The following is a 22,121-nucleotide window of genomic DNA, read 5'->3' on the forward strand; positions in this document are numbered from 1 at the left end:
AGGCGAAAATTATGGGGCTAGGGTTAGGGGTTCCTCTTATTTATAGTGCTCAATAAGATCTTTAGGTAAATAGAATAGAATATTTGGTAAGATTTTATTCTCCACAATTAAATAAATAAATATTGTGAAGTAGAGAAGAAGAATTAACAAAAATAGACTAGGGTATCAAGGCATGTAATTTTCGAATATATGGCTCCCAATTGGCCAAGATTTTGTTTTGGTATATTTTACGGGGTAGAATAAAATATCACGGAGCAGAATAAAATAATAAAAGTCTCCCCTTGGAAGATGAATTAGGCGTGTATTTTGGGGTTCTCCCATAAAGAATATATTTGAATATTAACTAAATTAAGATAAGGCAAAATCTCATGAGGTATGGAAAGATTTGGTAGAATATTTAAATTCTAGGTATGGAAGGAAATCAGATAAGGGATCAATTAGAATAAAATAAATTCTTCCTTCCCAACATTATGTGATTTTCGAAAATCACCTTAGAGATAATAGGGCTCAATTTTTCTCAATAAAAATAAGGAATAAATTGGGTCTTGGATTTAATTTGGATAAATATCCCAAAAAATAAATTAAATCCGGAAAAATAGAATTCCTTCTTCAAAAGTCAAGGGGGTCGAAAATCTCAAGAATAGAGTGGCTAGTATTTATGGAAATTTTCTCTAATATTCTCACTCACCCTTAAACAAATAATTCACCTCATAAATTTAATAAATCACATGCCACTCCACATAGTCAACAAGTTTGACTTTTCAAACTTTCCAGTCAAAAAAACTCATGCAATAAATTCATATATCAAATAATTCACATCTTCCACGTCATCAATAATAAATTTTAGGGCTCTAAAATTAGGGTTCGGAAATTCGGGATGTTACAAAAGTAGTGCATAATCAATACCGTATGCTCAATGCTAACATATGTAGATAAAGAAATAGTATTTTATCAAGACCTAGTCTTTCAGTAGATAGCATAAAGACACGTCTTGCTGTTAGATCCGTCCAGTGCTATACCACACTAATGTCATCTTATTTCAGTAAGGCTTAGAAATATGCGGACTGACGTTGCAACCTTTCACGATATCTAGTCTAAGCCTACCTAGGTTGTGAAATTCTTCTTTTTCTTTTGCAAAGCATTGCATAGATCTGACTGTGTTACCTTAAAGTGGACGCCGCCCACAACCGGTCTACTAAGCAAAAGACTTAGACTTTGTTTGCTTCTTATACATTTAAATGTTTGTAAAACATCTTATAAATGCACAAGCAAACACAATGTAATAATATAACGATTCTATTCATGCAAAACTGCTCGAATAATACTGAATCGGGTTAAAAGTGGATTATAGAGTTTTACGTATACAAGCAAGATTCTATTGAAGCGAAACTTGCTCGAAACATGCTTTTCAGTATACCAAACCTAACAATTGTGTCACTCAATGATGTAGAATCAAGATTACTTTGGGAAGAAACAAAGTAAATACAAAACGGATATTAAATAGAAAACTGGAATTGTATAACCAAAGTCGTTACTAACCCATCCCTAGAATCATATGAGTTTAGTTACACATAATGGAATAAGCGAAACACATAGATTGAAGGGAAGACAATTTGAACATAAAACTAAAGCAAATAAAACTCGTAGGTTGAATCCTTGTCGTTCGTGATGTTCTTGAAATCCTTCTTCAACTCCTTGCACAATGACGTACTCTAGCTTCTAAATCTCTGGGAATTTATGTTGCAAAAAGAAGATCTAATTTGATGAAGCTTGAGGTCATATTTATAGGGAAAAGTCAATCCTCATTGTAGAAGGAAAAGATCTTCCAAATATGCATAATTGAGCCGAAAAAGGGAGCCAAAACGCAAATTCTGGAAATCTGGAGTCAGACGGCGACCGGCGACCGCCGCGGATGTGTGCGGCGACCGCCGGGGTCCGGCGGGAAGATCAATGCAGTGGTCCACCTCGGAAAAATATGCCTGGAAGAGAAGTCTCACCCGGCGACCGCCGGAAGTCGTGCGGCGGACCGCCGCCGAATAGACAGACTCTCTGGACTCCAACACGGCGACCGTTGGCCAAGGTGCGGCTGCCCGCCGGAGAAAGGCGGCAAATCCGAGATGCCCTAGATTTTCTCCAAGATTTACCATATTTTGAAGATCTTTTCCTTCTACAACAAGGATTGGCTTTCCCCTATAAACAAGACCTCAAGCTTCATCTAAAGAGAGAGCTTCTACTTGCAAAATAATTCATAGAGATCAAGAGCTAGAGTACTTCACTTGTGCAAGGAGTTGGAGAAGGATTTCAAGAACATCAAGACCGACAAGGATTCAACCTACGGGTTTTATTTGCTTTAGTTTTATGTTCAAATTGTCTTCCCTTCAATCTATGTGTTTAGCTTATTTCATCATGTGTAATGCGTTAGTAACGACTTTAGTTATACAATTCCAATTTTCTATTTAATATCCGTTTGGTTTTTACTTTGTTTCTTCCCTAAGTAGTTTTGATGCTGCATGATTGAGTAACACAATTGTGTATGATTTAATATAACTTGCTTCATAACTGTGAGAGAGTTCTAGCGAGTTAGATTCACTTAGTAGACGCTACAGTTAGCTTCACTTAAAACAGCACTGTTAATTGAGAGTGAAGACTTTTCAGGGGTCTTAGGAGCTATTCGGAGTTACGTGTTAGGATTGACAACATTAATCTTGTAATCAACGTTTGCATCGCATGAGAATAAGTTAGGTGACTCGTTCTATCAAAGTAATAACTGTGCTAGGGTATTGTAGTTTGGAATTTGTATAACCATAACTGTGAACGCACATCCCTGGGATTCACTTATCTCTATCGAGTGTCTTTGTGCTTTACTCGCATTTAGTTGTTAATGCCTTCTATTGTTTTCTATTTCCAAATAGTAATTGAGTCTTAGTAGAGGATAGACACTTTGTGTTTGTCTTCCCCGTGTTCGATATTCCGGTACTGACCTTTGGCTATACTGGAGGTCATTTTGGTTTCTATTGGCCTACCATTTTCGTGACTCTGCTGGCTTTGTTCTCCAATGCAATGAATGCCAACGTGCGGGAGGAATTTCTAAGAAGAAGGAGATGCCTATGAATACCATCATTGAGGTAGAGTTGTTTGATGTGTGGGGGATAGATTTTATGGGACCATTCCCAAAATCAGGAGAGTACCAATACATCATACTTGCAATGGAATATGTTTCTAGATGGGTGGAAGCAATTCCAACCAGAACTAACGATTCTAAAGTGGTTACTGCTTTTGTTAGAATAAACATCTTTTGCGGGTTTGGTACACCCCATGCTCTTATTAGTGATGGAGGATCTCATTTCAACAATAGATGGTTGGACAGCGTGTTGGACAAATACGGAGTTAAGCATAGAGTCACTTCGCCCTATCATCCTCAAGCAAATGGGCAAACTAAGCTAGCAAACAGGGAGATCAAGTCGGTTCTTCAAAAGACGGTGAGCGTGAACCGAAAATTGGGCACGTCGGTTAGATGATGCATTGTGGGCGTATCGTACCGCCTACAAGGGCCCCATAGGTATGTCATTTGCCTCTTGAGATGGAGTACAGGTCATATTGGGCAATCAAGAAGTTGAACCAAGACTTCCACAAAGCCGGTGAGGAAAGACGTCTGTTTCTTAATGAGATGGATGAATTTCGGATGGACGCTTATGACAGTTCATCCACCTACAAGGAATGAGTGAAGGCTTATCATGACCGGATGATCAGCCCAAGAGAACTCACGCTGGGGGATATAGTTTTGTTGTACAACTCGAGACTCTCTCTATTCCCCGGCTAGTTTAAGTCTAAATGGACCGGTCCGTACATGATCGAGAAGATATATGATAGCGGAACAGTGGAATTGCGAGCTCCGGATGGACAATTATTTCAAGCCAATGGCCACCGTGTGAAGAAATATTATAGTTCAGATAAGATAGTGGAGGAGGAGGTTGATCTAAAGGAACCACCCAAGGAGTAAAAGGGGGTAAAGTCGAGCGAACGACTAAAAACAAAAGCGCTTGTTGGGAGGCAACCCAACCTTGTTTTTTGACAATTTTTGCTTTAATATTAGGTATTTTTGGTTTTATTTTAATTTTTGTTCCTTGAAATTTTTTCGCAAGTTCTGACCTCTTTGTGGCGACCGCCGCATGCGCTGCGGCAGTCCGCCACCTGTTCGCTGGAACAACCTGTGGCTGCGCGGCGACCGCCGGACATGCCGCGGCGGGCCGCCACCTTGGCACAATTTCCAGCGCGATTTTTCGACGTTTTTTGAATTTTCGCACCGTCAAGCTTCGACGCGAAATTTTTCAAGGTACGTTTTTTTTCAGTAGTTTACTCACGTCCCTACCGACTCTACAAACTTATCTTACACTTTGTTGTAAATAAGTTTGGGAGGATGAAGTGGTGGACCGTGAGTTTAGGTTTTGGTTTTAGGGTTTTCTTTTAGTTTTAAAGTTTTTGCTTTTGTTTTTCAAAACCCCGTAGGAGAATTTTGTGTTCTAAAAATATTTTCTTGAATCCATGTCGTGAACTTAACATGAAGAACTTAGAAACACGCATGCTTAGGGACACACTTTAGACCGAGTTGCCGATGGTATTACATTCCATCTATGTTGTTTAAGTGTGGCTTAACGTTTTGATTTGATGGTTTGGTGAAAAGGTGCATAATTAGTGAATTGTTTGTTCGCCTTGAATCTTGCTTATACCCTTGTGAGGATTTGAGCCTAAATTTCATTCTGGTGTGATTTATCTGCATGCATGTACATGTTTCTAGAACTTGCTCCTAGTCTTGCCTAAGATTACGTAGTGTTTAAGTTGATTTAGGAGGATGTTAGGAAATCTTTTCTAGCCTCCTTTTATCCAAATTTTTGACCCAATCAAAATTTCAAAATTTTTCCCTTTGGAGCCAATTTTGAGCCTTTAAGCCTATTCTTTGGAAGCCAAAATAATGGGGACAATTCCTTGGTTAGTTAGTTTTTGCTATCTTTATTTTGTAAAGTCATTGGAGAGGTAAGGAGGAAAATTATAAAAAGTAGTGTGCTTAAATGTAAAGAAAGTACAAGTTGTGAAATAGAAAAATTCCAAGTATGTACTTAGTCTTAGAAAGGATGTGTAAGAAAAAAGAAAGGTTAAAAAGAATAAGAAAGAAAAAAATGTGAAAGGTTGTGAAAAGAAAAGTTTTAAAAAAAAGAGAAATCAGGAATTTGGAAAGTGAGAAGAAATATAGACAAAGTCTAAGTTTACTGAGATTTGAATTGTTGGTTACGTGCTATTATTGGGTTTAGTCACTTTTTAGCCAAATATTCCTCACCTACCAAAGAGCCAACATTACAACCAAAAATAAAGACCTTACGGACTTTTGATGCTTAATCACATCAAGTAGAGGAGGGATTAGACTTTGAGCAAGCCTATGGTAAACTTTGCATGATGCATGATTTGAGTGCTTATATACACATTATCCTTATACACTTTGAGAGTGAGAGAACACTTCCATCTTTGGAAGTTTGCCACATGTGAGGGCTTGAATTCAAGGTGTTCCACGAGTCAGTAATGAAAGTCCACTAATAAGCCTTGCTTGATTTGATTGCGTTAATACATGCTTAATCTATTTTTTCATCTTTTGAGGCAATTATGACGTATAGTCCTTGTGCATTCTGTGCGTCTATTCTTGTGTCTTTATTGTTTTGTTCGAGGACAAACAAAAATGTAAGTTTGGGGGAGTTGATACGCTCGGATTTTGCACTATTTTAAGGCCATTATTTGGTCCGTTTTCGATGTCAATGTCACTCTACACGTCCATTATTTGCATAATTTTTCTATTTTGGTATTTTGACGTGTTTTGTGAGAAATGTGCATAATTGAGCCGAAAAAGGGAGCCAAAACGCAAAGTCTGTAAATCTGGAGTCAGATGGCGACCGGCGACCGCCGCGGAGGTGTGCGGCAACCGCCGGCGCCCGGCGGGCAGATCAATGCAGCGGTCCGCCTCGACAAAATACGCTTGGAAGAGAAGTCTCGCCCGGCGACCGCCGGAAGCCATGCGGCGGTCCGCTGCCGGAGAAACAGAATCTATGGACTCCAACGCGGAGACCGCCGGCCAAGGTGCGGCGGCCCGCCGGAGAAAGGCGGCGAATCCGAAATGCCCTAGATTTGCTCCAAGATTTACCATATTTTGAAGATCTTTTCCTTCTACAACAAGGATTGGCTTTACCCTATAAATTAAGACCTCAAGCTTCATCAAAAAAGAGAGAGTTTCTACTTGCAAAATATTTCTTAAAGATCAAGAGCTAGAGTACTTCACTTGTGCAAGGAGTTGGAGAAGGATTTCAAGACCATCAAGAACGACAAGGATTCAACCTACGGGTTTTATTTGCTTTAGTTTTATGTTCAAATTATCTTCCCTTCAATCTATGTGTTTAGCTTATTTCATCATGTGTAATTAAACTCATAGGATTCTAGGGATGTGTTAGTAACGACTTTGGTTATACAATTCCAATTTTCTATTTAATATTCGTTTTGTTTTTACTTTGTTTCTTCCCTAAGTAATCTTGGTGCTACATGATTGACTGGCACAATTATGTATGATTTAATACAACTTGCTTCATAACTGTGAGAGAGTTCTAGCGAGTTAGGTCCACTTAGTAGACGTTACGGTTAGCTTCCCTTAAAACGTCAATGTTAATTGAGAGTGAGGACTTTTCAAGGGTCTAAGAAGCTTTTTGGAGTTACGTGTTAGGATTGAAAACCCTAATTTAGTAATCAACGTTTGCATCGCATGAGCATAAGCTAGGCGACTCGTCCTACCAAAGTAATAATTGTGCTAGGGTATTGTAGTTTGGAATTTGTATAAGCATAACTGTGAACGCACATCCCTGGGATTCCCTTATCTCTATCAATTGTCTCTGTGTTTTATTCGCATTTAGTTGTTATATGCTTTATATTGTTTTCTATTTCCAAAAGTTTTCAAAAACCTTCCGTTCTTCCAAATAGTAATTGAGTCTTAGTAGAGGATAGACACTTTGTGTTTGCCTTCCCCGTGTTCGATATCCGGTACTGACCTTTAGCTATACTATATATACTCTGTATGCTTGCAGGTTTATTTAGTACTAAAAAATAGTGCATCGCCTACTTGCTGACAGACGAGAGATCGAGACTCCATAAGGTCAAAATCTGCATTTTTTCCTGCATTGACAGCTGGCGAGCGATCCTCTTCCATAGGAGATAAATCTTTTCCATGATTAGCATCCATAACAGAATTAGTAGACTCGTATAAATCACTAAAATCCGACTAAGATTTCATGGATATAGGCGTGATATTTAAAACAATTATTGATTTTTCAAACTCATGCACTTCATCCGAATTTGAAATTATATCTTCCCCTCCACGTTTAATAACTCCCACCTCCATTACTGAATTCAAGTTTCCAGAGTGAACTCCAATATCTCGTCCTTGATTCTCGGTGGCATACGTTTGAGAGTTACCAAAAAATCTGCGTTTGTTATGCGGAGATATCCCTCCAATATGCTCATTCCCCCCTTCGACTTTATTGCTATCCAGATTCATAGAGAAAGAATAAGCAACCCTAGCAAAAGTATCCATCACGTACGCCGCCACCTCCACTGACCGGTGGAATTTCGACGAACGTTCCTCCACAAAATGACCATTTTTCTCATCAGCTCGGCGCTCCTCCTCCATCTCCTTTCGGTATTCCTCCTCTGAATCTATTCATCATCTTCAAGCTCCTCCGGCGACATGGAGTGATCGGAAACCCCACTTTTCACCTCCGAGTTAACCTCTGACTCCGATGCAAAATCAGAATTTCTTGCCTCACTCCAATCTGGATCACTCTCCTCCTCCAAACCTCGATCAGACTCAACAACATGGCACTGAAAAGATGGCGTTAATTGCCGCCGCGGTGAATCCTCCATTGATGTCTGGCCATAAAGTCGCCAACGACCTCCAAAACCAAAACTGAATCGGTACAAAGTCTCCGGCAACCCAGCAGACAACAAAAACAGACACGACTCTACGAAAGGGCGGCAAAATCCACCGGAAAAGAGTAAAAAACGTGATGGAAAAAAGGATGACTCAACGGAAAAAACAAAAACGACCAAAAACCGGTCAAAAGCACGGCAAAAACAAAAAACAAAAACGCTAGAACTGTGACACTCAAGATGAACGGAACAGAATTAAACAAACAACTCTAAAATTGGCGAAATCTGATTTGAGACTTTCAAAAATCTAGAGAACGTTGTGTGTTTTTAGTGTGTGTGATTTGCGTGCAAAGTGACGAATGGTTTTGGTTTAGGGTTTAGGGTTTAGGGTTTGGGGTTTTTAGGGTTTAGGGTTCAGGGTTTATAAGGTCATGGTTAGGGTTTAGGGTTTTTTTTTTTTTTTTTTTTTTTAAATTAACTCCTATATGAAGGAGGATATTATATATAAACTCCTAAGAAAGGAGGAAAGTACAACTAACTCCTAAGAAAGGAGGAAATTACAACTGAGGTTAAGAGGGCTCGAACTTGGCACCTCATACATTGATGTTCAAGCTCCTTGCCGCTAGGACAAAGGCTCTGGACTGGTTAGGGTTTAGGGTTTAGGGTTTAGGGTTTAGGGTTTAGGTTTTAGGTTTTAGGGTTTAGGTTTTAGGGTTTAGGTTTTATGTTTTAGGGTTCAGGGTTTAGTGTTTAGGGTTTTTTTATTTTTATTTTCCTCAAAACACCTTAGCGGCGGGGGGTTAGGCGGACCCCCCAACCTATCCATACCAAGAACATGACGTACATTGATCAAGCCCAAAAGTGACTTGATCCATAAAGGAAATACAACGGGAGGAACGAAGACCCGATGCTAGGATGTGTCGGGTTTGGTGCCCCTTGCACAGCGGAAGACTTGCACAAAACAAATAAATCAGACGAGGATCTATTTGACCGATTATGCGATTAATCTATTCACATGTTAAACAGATAATTGCATGCTAGAACGCAAATAATTCATGTTCCAAGAATATAAATCCTAAACATGAATTCTATGGTTTAGAGTTACCGATTTGATTCTCCAAAGAATCGTCGATTACTCGCGCCTTCTCCACGATGATCTTCGATACTAAACCACAGATCTTCTGACTGGTTCCCGAACCATATTTCGAAATCAGTGTGGGCTGATCTTATCAAAATACTAGGACTCGAATAAAGAAGACATAAATAATTTTCACGGAGGAAGAGCTGAAATTATCACGGAGGAGAATTATCTTGAAAAAAATCGTAGTAGACGTGATTTTCACTATTCTGCAATCTTAAATTATGTCTTATTTATTCTCCTATTTATATTAAGTTCATATTGGGCCTAGTCCTCTATGGAAGGTTTTGGATATGGGCTCCCCAATTAGCTTTTTACTAATTAAATTGAACCCATAATTTAATACAAGCTTATATTGGAATATTACAACCAACCACTACAGAATTAATATTGCACTCCCCATCCAAATCCAAAATTACAAGTAATCTGGATTTCCGTTTTGTTTGTTATTTATTTCACGCGCTTAAGATAGAAATGTCCATTAATTAATTAGTGTCTGCTATAGACTTAATTAATTAATATCTTATTAATTCCAAGAGTGGACTTCGCAAGAAACACTTATTTATTATTTATGGAATAATTAAATTCCAACTGACCAATTTTCTGAATTATAAAACCTTGTTCGAGCTCCTCTTAAGGATACGATTCAAGCCAGACTCACCAGGCACACGATTCAACATAATAGCAATCCTAGCACCGCTAGATATTAATCTACATTACCCAATATGTCAGGATTCTTGGGTTACGAAAAATCCGCACCTTTTGGCAAGTCAAAGTAGTGCACAATCAATACCATATGTTCAATGCTAACAGTACATTGATTAAGAAATAAATTATCAAGACTTCGTCTTTCAGTAGATAGCAAAAAGACTCGTCTTGCGTCTTGCTATTAGATCCAATTCAGTGTTATACCACACCAATGTCATATTTTCTCAGTGAGGCTTAGAAATAATCGGACTGACATTGCAACCTTTCCCGATAGGTAGTCAAAGCCTATCTAGGTTATGAAATTCTTCTTTCTCTTTTGCAAAGCATTGCATAGAACCGACCGTGTTACCTTAACGTGGACAACGCCCACAACCGGTCTACTAAGTAAAAGACTTAGACTTTGTTTACTTCTTATGCATTTAAATGTTTATAAAACATCTTATAAATGCACAAGCAAACACAATGTAATAATAATAGTGATTCTATTCGTGCGAACTGCTCGAATAATACTGAATCGGGTTAAAAGTGGACTGTAGAGTTTTCCGTGTACAAGCAAGATTCTATTCGAGCTTATTCCTGCTCGAAACATGCTTTTTCAGTATACTAACCTAACAGGATGCCGCACAAGTTGGGTACTATCCATCTAACTACTAAAGGTGGAACTAGGATGCCCCATAGACCGGGTACCATCCATCTAAGGATAGAAGTGAAGACGTAAAAATAAAAACATGGGTAGTGGCCAAAAGATGGCCAAGCCCAAGGGAAATACAAAGAAAACAAATCAAATATCCAAACCATAAACCAATTGTGTAACTCATTCATCTCGATACCTGAATCTGAAGTTCGGATAGCCCAACTGGTCCATCCTCACAAGTGCCTTCAAGTGTCGAGGTGTTGAATCTGCATCATAGAATGTGAGGGCAGGGGTTTGGACCCCCCTAACTGCTAGAAAATCCGCTGCTCGATTGCCCTCTAGATAAATGTGAGAGAAGCGCGTCTACAGCTGTGAGAGCAATGGATGGATGCGGGCCATGTGGTGTCTCACGTTCTTCTGCTCCCCTCCTGCCTGAAGTGAACTCTACGACCACTGCTGCATCCATCTCGATCCAAACATGTGCTGAGAATTCCATAGCCATCGCCAGGCCGTAAAGAAGAGCAAGAAGCTCCACCTCAAAGCCCGACGCAGCTACAAGGGTCGTGCAAAAGGCCCTCAAGAGAGAGCCGTCTGAACCACGAACCACTCCCTGGCCACCAGCCAGTCCAGTCGAGGTAGAAAAGGCCCCAACAGTGTCCAACTTCACCCAAGGACCGTCATGTGGATGCCAAAGAACACTGAGGACCTCAGAACTCGCCGACGAGGAGGAGTCATAGGCATGAAATCGACAGTCGGGGTGCAACTGCGCCAATGAAGGGGGACTAGCACACCCACCGCCACCAAAGTCCGCAACTGATGTATCACCTGCCAAATCATGTGGGAGCCACGAAAAGAAATGCTACGGTGCTTGCAGCTATTTCTCTCCGTCCAAATGAACCAGTAGACCAAGCAAGGAATAATGAAGCTGATGTGCAAAGTGGGAACCCTATGGAAGGGCCTCCACCAGAAACCTAATCTATGTGCAATATCAGTGCACGTGTGAATGTGTGTGCGTATATCAGGAACCAGCCATCAACTAAGTCCCAAACAGACATTGCCGACTGAATAGACACAAACAAATGCTGAAAAGACTCGACAAAAGAAGAAGAGACACAACACAGACACTTGGACGCAAGGGAGATACCGCGAGCCTGCACATGACAATCAACAGGAATCTTCTGAAGGAGGAGGCGCCAGATGAACACGGAGGTAGATGGGGTCAGCCCAGCATTCCACACCATCCGAAGGTCGAAGTGTCTAGTGGTCTGCGTCCGAATGAGCTCCCAGGCTGAGGCCGTCGAGAACTCGCCATCACCGGTCAGACTCCATCGCATCACATCCCTACCGCCCACCACAATCGGCACAGCCCTGATATCATCCAAAACATGCGCAGGCAAAGCATACAGAGCAAGAAAATCATGCAGTTTATCAACACGCCAATTACCATTATGCAAGAAGCAAGAAACCTCGTCGGGAGGTAGAGCAGTCCCAGGCTGACAATAGGTCTGAAGGGGGCGATCCCCGATCCACACGTCATCCCAGAAGCTGATCTTTCCCTCGTCAAGGGACAACCTAATAAAACAATGCACATGTTCCCTAATGACATTGAGACGATGCCAAATAGGACTATCATGTGAAGCACAAGGATCAATAAAGGTACGACCTGGATGGTGGCAGTACTTGCGCATAGTGAACTGCGCCCATAATGAATCCTATGAGAGGAATCTCCACCAGAGCTTAATGCTGAAAGCGGTGACAAGCTCGGGAAGGCGACGGATGCCAAGGCCTCCCTCATCCAACGGCAAGCAAATCTTATTCTTCCAACTGACCCAGTGAATCTTGTTCTATTGTCCAACAGTGCCCCAAGAGAATCTGGCCATAATCTGCTCAAGCTTTCATATCCAATAATCAGAGTGCTCCATGACCTGAAGGATGTGAAGTGGGATAGTCATCAGGATGCTCTTGATCAGAGCAAGACGGCCTCCGAGAGAGAGATGTCTATGGGACCAACTGTGGATCCGGTCGACCATGTTCTGTCGAATGTCTAGGAGGTAGTCAGCCTTTAGGTTGCCTTTATAGATAGGCACACCGAGGTATGTGAAAGGTAACGAGCCCTTCGGGAAACCTCCAACCTCCGCCACCTCATCCGCCCAGGATTAAAACCTCGTGTGCAAGAAGAAGTGGCTCTTCCCCCGGTTCACCATCTGACCCAACACTGCTGAATAGTGGTCTAGGCAATGCACGAGTCTCTCAACCGCCTCCCTATGCGCCCTAGTGAAGATGATGATGTCATCGGTATAAGCGAGGTGGGAGATGGTAGGCGCTGCTCTAACAAATCTGTACACCACAGGAGGATATCAACCAGCCTATCCAAGCTCCTAGACAAGTATTCCGCTACAAGGAAGAAGAGAGAAGGAGAGAGCGGATCTCCCTGGCGGAGGCCCCGCATCGACTGGAAGAAACTCGCAGAGGTCCCATTCACCAGAACCGAGAAACAGCACGAAGAGATGCACCGTCTGATCATACTCACCTAACCCAGCGGAAAGCCCATCTTCTCAAGCACCATGAGGAGGAACGGCTATTGCACTCTGTCATAGGCCTTTGCCATGTCCAGCTTGAGTGCTAGATTAGGCGAAAAGACCCTCTTTAAAAGCGACCTGCCGATGTCGTGGATCACTTCCTTGGCCAGAAGGACATTATCACAAAGCAAGCGACCCTTGACGAAACCACTCTGGTTCGGCGCTAGCACAAGAGGCAACAGCGGCGCCAAACGCGCAATCAAGATCATGGTGATGATCTTGTTGGTCACATTGCAAAGGCTGATCGGCCTATACTCTGCTTAAGTCTCTGGGTTGGCTTTTCTCGGCAGGAGAATGATCGTCGTGGCTGTGAAACTACGAGGCATAGGGGCACCCAGGAAGAATTCCTTGACTGCGGCGACCACATCTGCCCCCATAATGTGCCAACAGCACTGGAAGAACAAGGACGAGAAACCATCTGGACCTGAAGCACCGTCTCCGCTGATGCCAAACACTGCTGCTCTGGCCTCATCTGAATCTGGGACTGCACAAAAACCCTGTCGGTCAACTGACTCTGGCAAAATGTGAAGGATATCAAGCTCGGGTTGTTCCAGCTGCTCGATGTCTGATGTGAGGAGCTGCGGGAAGAACCCAACTGCCGACCGTCTGATCTCCTCCTGTGATGTAAGACTCTGGCCGCCTTGCCTGAATCACATGAATCCTGCACTTGACCCTCTTCTATCGGACCCATCCATGAAAGAACTTGGAATTCCGCTGGCCCTCTGTCGCCAATCGAATGGCGGCTTTCTGCTTCCAAAAATCTTATTCCATCCTAGTGCGGAGGACATACTTTGCGGTACACCTGCGGAGCTCAACCATGTGTGGGGAAGTAGGGTCCCCATTATATGCTGCCAGGGCCAAGCTAACCACCGTCTCTCAAAGATGTTTCCGAAGACGTCCCTGTTCCATCTCTTGAGAAAATCCTTAATCCGACTGATCTTGAACTGAATATTGAGCATTCCAAAGAACCTTGTGTCTGCCTCCCATGCCCTGGAAATATCCTCCTTGAAAGAATGGTGTCGGGTCCACATGTTCTGAAATCTGAAAGATGGCCTCGGAATCTGTAGCAAAGCCTGACATCTAACGAGGAAGGGGGCGTTATCTGAAGAAATCCTAGGCAAATGTGGCACTCGGGTAGCTTCAAAAACGGTCGTCCAATGCTCTCCAAGCAAAATCCAATCTCTCTCAGACCCCATTGCGTGTCCAAGTAAAATAAGGACCATCGAAGCCAGGGTCAAAGAGCTTACAATCTGCAATCGCATCTGCAAATTCCATCATCTCACCGTGTGTCTCTTGCCTCTCATCCTCCGTCAGGAAGATGTTGAAGTCACCTCCAACAAGCCAAGGTGATCCGTCTGTTAACAGGGAGATCTATTCCATCTTGTCCCACAAGCTATATCTACCCATCCTTGTGCACTTGGCATACACAATCGTAAGATAGCAGCCGTAACTCTCACATGAAGGACCTGATCCAAGTCATCAACCACCTCAATCTGCCAATCTCTATGTGCAAAAATCCAAATCTTACCACTAGGATTCACACACCCAAACTGAAGGCAAAACCGCCTACTGTAGAAAAAAGGTCGAGGATCGGTCTGAGGCACTAACACAGATGCAAACATCACACTGTACATATCAATCATGTTCTTCAGAGTGCTCTGGGTACGAGAATTCGCGATGCCCTGGGCATTCCAAATCACGAAATGACTAGACATCAGGGAATCAGTGAGGCCCCGAAGCCCCGAGCTTCGCCTTCTTCAATTTACCCTCAGAAAGAGGGAAAGTGTGTCCCGTGCCGTGGGCCTCAAGCTCTAGCAATCTAGTGCGTGAAGTTGAAGCCTCAGCCATCAAAGTGTCCTTAAACTCTGTAACGAGACGCTCCTCCTCGTCCTCAGACGGGACATCCTCTAGTGCTCCAAACATGTTGCTATCCACCACAAAAATGGCCAAAGACTCATTCACATGTCGGGGCATGTACGATGGAGCGAGCGATCTAGCTCCGCTATCACTCTCTAATGTCGAATTCTGGGCATCGGAGCCGTGCCCTCCACCCCCCTCTCACTGCACCTCAGTCGGAATCCAGATCAACTGGTTCTTCTTCAGTCTTCGCCTCGCCCTCTGCTTGGCCCGGCTCGCTGCACTGCGAGTGTTCTTATTCTTCTTCTTCTTCTTCTTCTTCTTCTTCTTCTTCTTCTTCTTCTTCTTCTTCTTCTTTGTAGGCACGATGAATCCATCATCCTCATTGTCATGGGTCCCTACCATGGCTGTTCCCGAAGGCCCAGCCTCAGAGAAGTGTCCCGCGGCCTTCAGGTCGTGCTCTAGGTGAACAGTCTCCCTCTAGAGGATACGTACGTCTGGCCTCTGTACCTGCAGGCTCTCTGGGTGCCGTGTCTTAGGAATCTGTTTGTGACCTCCCGATTTCCTAGTGTGTGGTTCCCTAATTTCTTGGACGCCAACGGTGTACCAACCGTTTCTCCTGATGTGAACGGTTTCCAGATGCCGACCACTCGTCTCCTGCCTCGTTGGGGGCTGATCCCCCCCTCCCATGATGGGGTGGGCCAGGCTGCATAGGCGTCCCCTGAAGGAAGTCCTTTTTGGGAGGCATTGGACGCTTGCCAAAAGCATAGCAGTTGCCTGCACTGTGCCCCGCATGCTGACACTCTCGGCAATACAAAGGGATCTTTTCCCATTTAATCTTCAGTATGACCCTCTAAAGTGATCTCCTCAGGGATAGGCTGAGTGATATCCACCTCAACACAAATACGGGCAAAAGAAACCCGCGACCTAGTGATTGTGCCTGATCCACTTACAAAGCATGACCAAGTAAATTCCCAATAGCAATCAAGGCAGACTCCTCAAATAAATGAACAGGCAAAGCAAGAATATTGCACCACAAAGTAACAATGGGGATCTAAAAAGATCAAAATCGGGGGTCCACACAGGAGAATTGTTCGGACCATTTAATATTTTCACATAATCACTCATCTCAGATAATTGAACAAAAACATGCTTCGCATTTAAAAAATTCCACGACAAAGTACCTTTTAATTTGATGTTTCTCAAGGCTTTTTGAATCTCATGAACAACTTCTCTCCAATATAACCCATCTGGGCCATCGAAGGCTGCTTTTATTGACGTTGGCTCTTCATCCAACATAAAAGCAATGTAGTCAGGACCAAATGTTTTTGGTGTTCTGACCCTACTACCACGTCTTAGTACTGCATCACTTGGATCAGGCCTCACTCGCTTGCGCGATTTAGGCTCTTCATCCACTGATGTAGAACTAGTGGCTTCATCCACTGTTTTAGAACTAGTGGCCTCATCTTCAATTCTTGTCTCAGAACTGATTGGGACTTCTTCTTTGTCCTTTCAAGGAAATTTATTTTCGAGAAATGCGGCATTGCTTGACTCGATTGTTGTTCCTACTGTAATAGTCGATATTTCAGACTTGTGAACAACAAATCTATATGCACTACTGTTAAGTGCATATCCAATGAAGATACAATCAACCGTTTTAGGTCCAATTGTGACTTCTTTGGGCGGGGGAACCATCACTTTCGCCAAACACCCCCACACTTTGAGGTATTTGTAGGATGGTTTCCTTCCTTTCCACAACTCATAAGGAGTAATGTCTTTTCCTTTGAGTGGAATTTTGTTTAGGATATAGTTGGTTGTCAAGATAGCCTCCCCCCACATGTTATGTGGCAATCATGAACTTAGTAGCAACGCATTCATCATCTCTTTTAGAGTTCGATTTTTGTTCTGCTACACCATTAGATTGTGGTGAATATGGAGCTGTTGTTTGATGAATTATACCACTTGCGTTGCATAACTCCTCAAACGGAGTACATACTCGCCTCCTCTATCACTTCGAATCGCTTTGATTTTACAACCAAGTTGATCCTCAACCTTATTCTTATAATTTTTGAACGCTTCTATTGCTTAATCTTTAAGTCTTAAAAGATAAATGTAGCAATATCTCGTGCAATCATCCATGAAACGGTAACTTAGTTATTTTAGCTTCAAGACATATTTCACATTTGCTTTGGGTATCCACTTCAATTGTCTTTAGTAAATCTAAATTTACTAATCTTTTCACGGCTTTTGAATTTACATGTCCCAATCTACAATACCATAAATTTGAAGAGTCGGTCAAATAAGAGGAAGTAGATGCTTTATTATTATTAGCCAATGTCTTCGTGGCACTACAAGTTGTCACACTAAGCTTAAAAAGTCCATCGGTTACATAACCTTTTCCGAGGGACTTCCTAAACTTATACAAAGCAAACCTATCGGACTCAAATACAAGTTTAAAACCCTTATTAACTAGTATTGATCCTGACACTAGGTTCTTGCGGAAGTCCGGGACATGCAGCACATCCTTCAGCGTAATCGTGATGCCAGACGTCATCATGAGGATCACATTTCCGATGCCAACGACTTCGGAGGATGCTTGATTCCCCATGTTGATCTTCCTTCCTTCAACAGCAGTGTAGGAGACAAGCTTGCTTCTATCGAAGCAGACATGAGCAGTAGCGCCGGTGTCGATGTACCAGCCACCCTTGTTATCCACAAGGTTAACCTCTTCAGTGACCACGGCCACGAGGTCATCTTCATACCAGTCCTTTAACTCCTTCTCAACGACGTGGGTTGTCGGCTTCTTCTTCTTGCTTCGGCAGTCTTTGGCAAAGTGCCCAATTTTGCCACACTTGGAGCATTCGCCTTCAAACTTCTTATTTGGGCGAGGGCATTTGTTGGAGGGACCGCCCCGCTTCAACAAGTTGGCTTTGGCCTCAAATGGACCTTTAGCCTTTTGATCAATTTTGCGCACGTCGGCCTCGATGCGCAGTTTCATGATCAAATCTTGAAAACTCATCTTCTTTTGCTTGTGGTTGAGATAGTGCTTGAAGTCCTTCCAACTAGGAGGAAGCTTCTCGATGAGTATGCACCGTATAAAGTTGTCGGGCAAAATCATCCCTTCACCCACGAGTCCGTATATGATCATTTGGAACTCTTGAACTTGTTCCATGACCGGTCTAGAGTCGACCATTTTGTAGTCCTTAAATTTGGATACTACAACATGTTCAGTACCTACAGCATTATCGATACTGTACTTTTTTCTCTAGACTTTCCCATATCTCTTTGGATGTGATTACAACGAAGTATACATTGTACAAGCTATCATCTAAAGCACTTAGAATGAAATTTTTACAAAGACAGTCTCCTTTACGCCATTGTTCATAGTCCGCCAAGATCTCGAGTCTCGTCTCTTGATCACTTGGCGCGGGCGGCTCGTTCTCCGTGAGGAAGTTGGCGAGCCCAATGTTGTCAAGTAGAATAATAATAAGGCTAATTTCATGCATTGGTTATGGAATAACTTTTGTGATTTCCTGTGTCTAACAAGGTTTAATAAGCCAGGTGTGCAGAGAAACTGCCAGTCCCAGGAAGAAAGAGAGGATCACCTGGAGAAAGAAGCTGGCGGAGAAAGCGAGCAGAAAAGGGAAGAGTATACTAGACGAAGGAGCATCCAAAAGGAGGGCAAAATGGGAAGCACAAGAAAGAGTCTAGAAGCTCCGTCCCTTATAAATAAGAGCACGCATCCAACATGAAAGGAGTTCGCCTTTTGCATCTTCAGCTCTTAGCTCAACTTTTCTCATTTTCTACACACACTTTAGGGGAATCATTTTAGGGGTTCACGTTTCAAATCCTTCATTGTGTAACACCGTCTCCACGTGAGGCGAAGATACAATCTCTTTATCTGCTTTCTGTTTACGTTTTGGATTTCCCGAGTCTTCGCTATTCGAAGCTCGGTCGTGTTTTGTTACATTCTCGTTGGATATTGAGCTATTTTGCTATGGAATCTGCTACTTTGGTTTCGGTTATGTTATCGTTGCATTTTATGTTTGTTTTCGATGGATATTGTTGATTGATCTGAGGTGGAGTTTAAATTGCATGGAGATTTGTAGTTGATCGGTTGAATCTGGAGTAATTTGTGAAGATCGGAGATGGAAATTGTGTTTGTTTGTTGTGGATGCCTTGGATCCAGAGTGGATGAAGCGTCCAGCGTTTGGATCTGTTCGTGCTTGTATGGTTGTGATGTTTAAATTTTGTTTACTTGTTTACCTCGTATAGTAATCGTAGATCTGCTTTAGTTTCGGTAGTTGATTGCATTAATCGGTTTGATATCATTTGCCATGTTTTGATCTTTGCTTTGCTCTGTTTTTCTTCTGAATTTCGTGATAAAAGTTAGAGAAGATGATGTCGTTGTTAGTTAGTCCTTTAGTTGGTTAATTTGCAGCTTTTCTGTCGTACTATGCTGTTTAGGGAAATGGTCCCCACATTTTGTTCGTTCCTCTATCTAGGTTAGTTTAGGAAGCCGTTACCCGGTCTAGCAGTAATTTCACACGTGTTTGGTCATTATTATGCATGTTCTATTATCTCTGCCTAGATCTAGCTGTTAGGATAGAGCATTTCATTTCCCAAGTCTAGGATTTAAATCTCAACCCCGAGAAAATTGCGTGGCAGCAACCAAAAATAGTTTCCAGGTCTTTTAGCATGTTTACTTACGCATCTGATCACTGTGGATTCGATCTCTGCTTCCCTGTGTTGAGGGTTTTGAAAAGAGAAGGAAGTGATTGTGTGCCCAACGACAGGTAACCCGAGGATTCGTTGAGTTCCTGACCCAGTGTGTAGTGGAATCTCTGGATCGGGGGAAGTTCCATTCTACACAGCAATACACACACTAAGCTCCCCATTCGCTCTTCAAACAACATCTTTTGGTACCACCTATTGAAGTCAGATCCTCCAAACTTATGTGGTTTCTCGACAGGTGGCATCATTCTAGGTGTCAATGGTGCCGCACTTGGTCCATTAAAGAACTAATTTCGTTGCCCCCGAAGGAGCCAACAACATGGTTGGGCATAGAGCCCCCACCATTCATGTTGGGCATAGAGCCCGCCATGATCGTACCGGACCCGAAGGAACCGGTACCAGTGTTGGACCCAAAGGCCCCAACACTCGATCCATTAAAGGATCCGAAGGAACCACTAAAACTGGAACCAACCGACCCACTGGAGGAAGATCCAACAGTGGGCCTAAAGGGGTTCGAAAACCCCCATGAAAGTGTTGATGAAGAAGTGAACCCTGGGGTAGGGATCATCGTCGAGATCGGTCCAGTGTTCGCCATGGTGGAGGAGATGGGGGCGGTGGTGGTGGCCGGAGTGGTGGCAGCAGCAGTGCTCGATTCAGTCGACATCTCCAGCAAAGTTGATTAAAGTTTCGAAAGGTTTAGTTTCAGTTAAGTCCAAATTCCCTCAAAGGCAAGTTATATCTCGTCCTGCGATTGTTGGTTTTTCTACACTAACCGGGCGTAATACAACCCAAATGAAAAACGAAGATAACAGTACAATAAACTGAATTGAAATAACAAAACAATAATCGAAACTGTAAACCGTACATAAGTTGTAAGCCGAGTCGATGAGTCCTCTTTTCGCAAGACGAGATACGCCTCGGTAGTGCTCTCGGATTGGCGTGTTGTCCCCAAAGATAAAACAGTTTCATCTTGTTCGTTGCAGCACCACAAACAGAACAAGCTCCGGCGAACTGGATGGTGGCGAGAGCAGAGCTTTGATGGAAGACTATGCAAAGAGAGGAATGCAATGGATGCATGCCTATTTAACGGCCAAAGTCAACGGCCATTATGTGTGCCATGATGGCTTTGACTGTAACCGCCGGAGGTTACTAGCCGTTACCGGAGCTAGAGTGTTGAATAATGTATTTCTGATATATTCAACTGTGTTATGAATTGTGAGGACTTTACACGCCTAAATAGGCTAGAGATTAATTACATAAGGAAAGATTTACCCTAGCTACAAATCAGGAAAAATATTCACTAAAATCAATCTACAATTAATCTCGTGATTTCTTCCAATCTCCTTGATTTATTTCCAACATAGAGGTACATGCTACACGACGGGGTTCATCGTGAACCTTTTGGTCCCACGATACGTCGGGATCCATCGATAACCTTTTGTCACCCGCTATGCATCGGGGTCCGTCGTGGACCACTTGGGATTCGCTATATGTCGGGGTCCGTCGTGGACCTTTTAGCACCCGTTGTGCACTTGGGTCCACTATAATTATTACATGTAATAATTCATCTTATTAAATCAATGTTTTAATAAGATTTTCTCCACCAATGTGGGATAATTAACTCTTTTAATTAATCCCTTGGTTTTATCTCTTAGCTTCTTTATAGCTCACCATTGTGACAAACTTTAATTCATAATTTCTCACTCACCGGGAATCGATTTAGAGAAAATGAATATACCACAGACATCTACTCCAAAAGTATATCGTTGCTATTGCATTTAATTTTACAAAACTAAATGTCTCGTCACATTTATATTAGTCAAAGTCTATTGACCAAACACGATTCCAACATTCACTTTGCTCATTCGAAACGTATAGTCATCCTCGGTGCCTAATGTTTCACAACATCCATTGGCCAAAACTATTTGTGATAGGCTTGTGATAACATAGGACAGTGGGACGGATTCTTTGCAGGTTTTTGACTTGCACAATGAAGTAGGGAATCACACAATTGCAGAGTGTTGGAACCGCCTACAACGCATTTGGATGATGATTGATTCACCGAAATAATGTGATTTTACACTCTCGTTGTTTGAACTGATATTGTCATCACCAAAGTATGCATTTATAATTTGGAAGAGGGTTGAGAGAAATACGGATGAAAGAGGGAAAATTGAGAAAAAATGAAGAAGGATTGGATTGAGGAATGGTGTTAAAATGATGTGGGAAAATGTGGGTATTTATTTGAGGGGATGTGATAATTAAAAAATGGCAAAAATCAATCAAACACAACTTCCTAAAGGCAAAATTTAAAATATTTAACTAATACTCCCTCTGTCCCATTAAAAATGCAACGTTTTCCTTTTTGGGTTGTCCCACTAAAAATGAAACGTTTCCTAAAATGGAAACATCACTCTCTCTACTTTTCTCTCGCTCTTACTTTACTCTCTCTTCATTAACTCACAAAACAACACTTGCATAAAATCTTGTGCCGGAAACCAAATGTTTCATATTTATT

At 42.4% G+C, this 22,121-nt stretch overlaps 1 protein-coding gene across 1 annotated transcript; it reads right to left on the minus strand.

Moving 5' to 3' along the window:
* Positions 1 to 13,272: 13,272 nt before the first annotated feature.
* LOC148926554 (uncharacterized) lies at positions 13,273 to 14,208 on the minus strand. The gene is made up of 2 exons (XM_089059171.1): positions 13,700 to 14,208; positions 13,273 to 13,657 (listed from the first exon to the last, which is right to left on the minus strand). Exons 1-2 carry the CDS (start codon positions 14,206 to 14,208, stop codon positions 13,273 to 13,275), a joined length of 894 nt encoding a protein of 297 aa, XP_088915297.1.
* Between the last annotated feature and the right edge of the window lie 7,913 nt (positions 14,209 to 22,121).

Source organism: Salvia hispanica, chromosome 5, assembly GCF_029641045.1.
Source record: "Salvia hispanica isolate PSC_SH4W2 chromosome 5, Shi_PSC_v1, whole genome shotgun sequence".
Classification (NCBI taxonomy): domain Eukaryota; kingdom Viridiplantae; phylum Streptophyta; class Magnoliopsida; order Lamiales; family Lamiaceae; genus Salvia; species Salvia hispanica.

What these genes read in the sequence shown, in the direction of transcription:
- LOC148926554 (XM_089059171.1), bottom strand. Translation starts at nt 14,208, where the DNA reads ATGGGGTCTGAGAGAGATTGGATTTTGCTTGGAGAGCATTGGACGACC. An exon ending in CCAAGTTCTTTCATGGATGG is followed by an intron (nt 13,658 to 13,699) that starts GTCCGATAGAAG and finishes CATGTGATTCAG; the next exon opens with GCAAGGCGGCCAGAGTCTTA.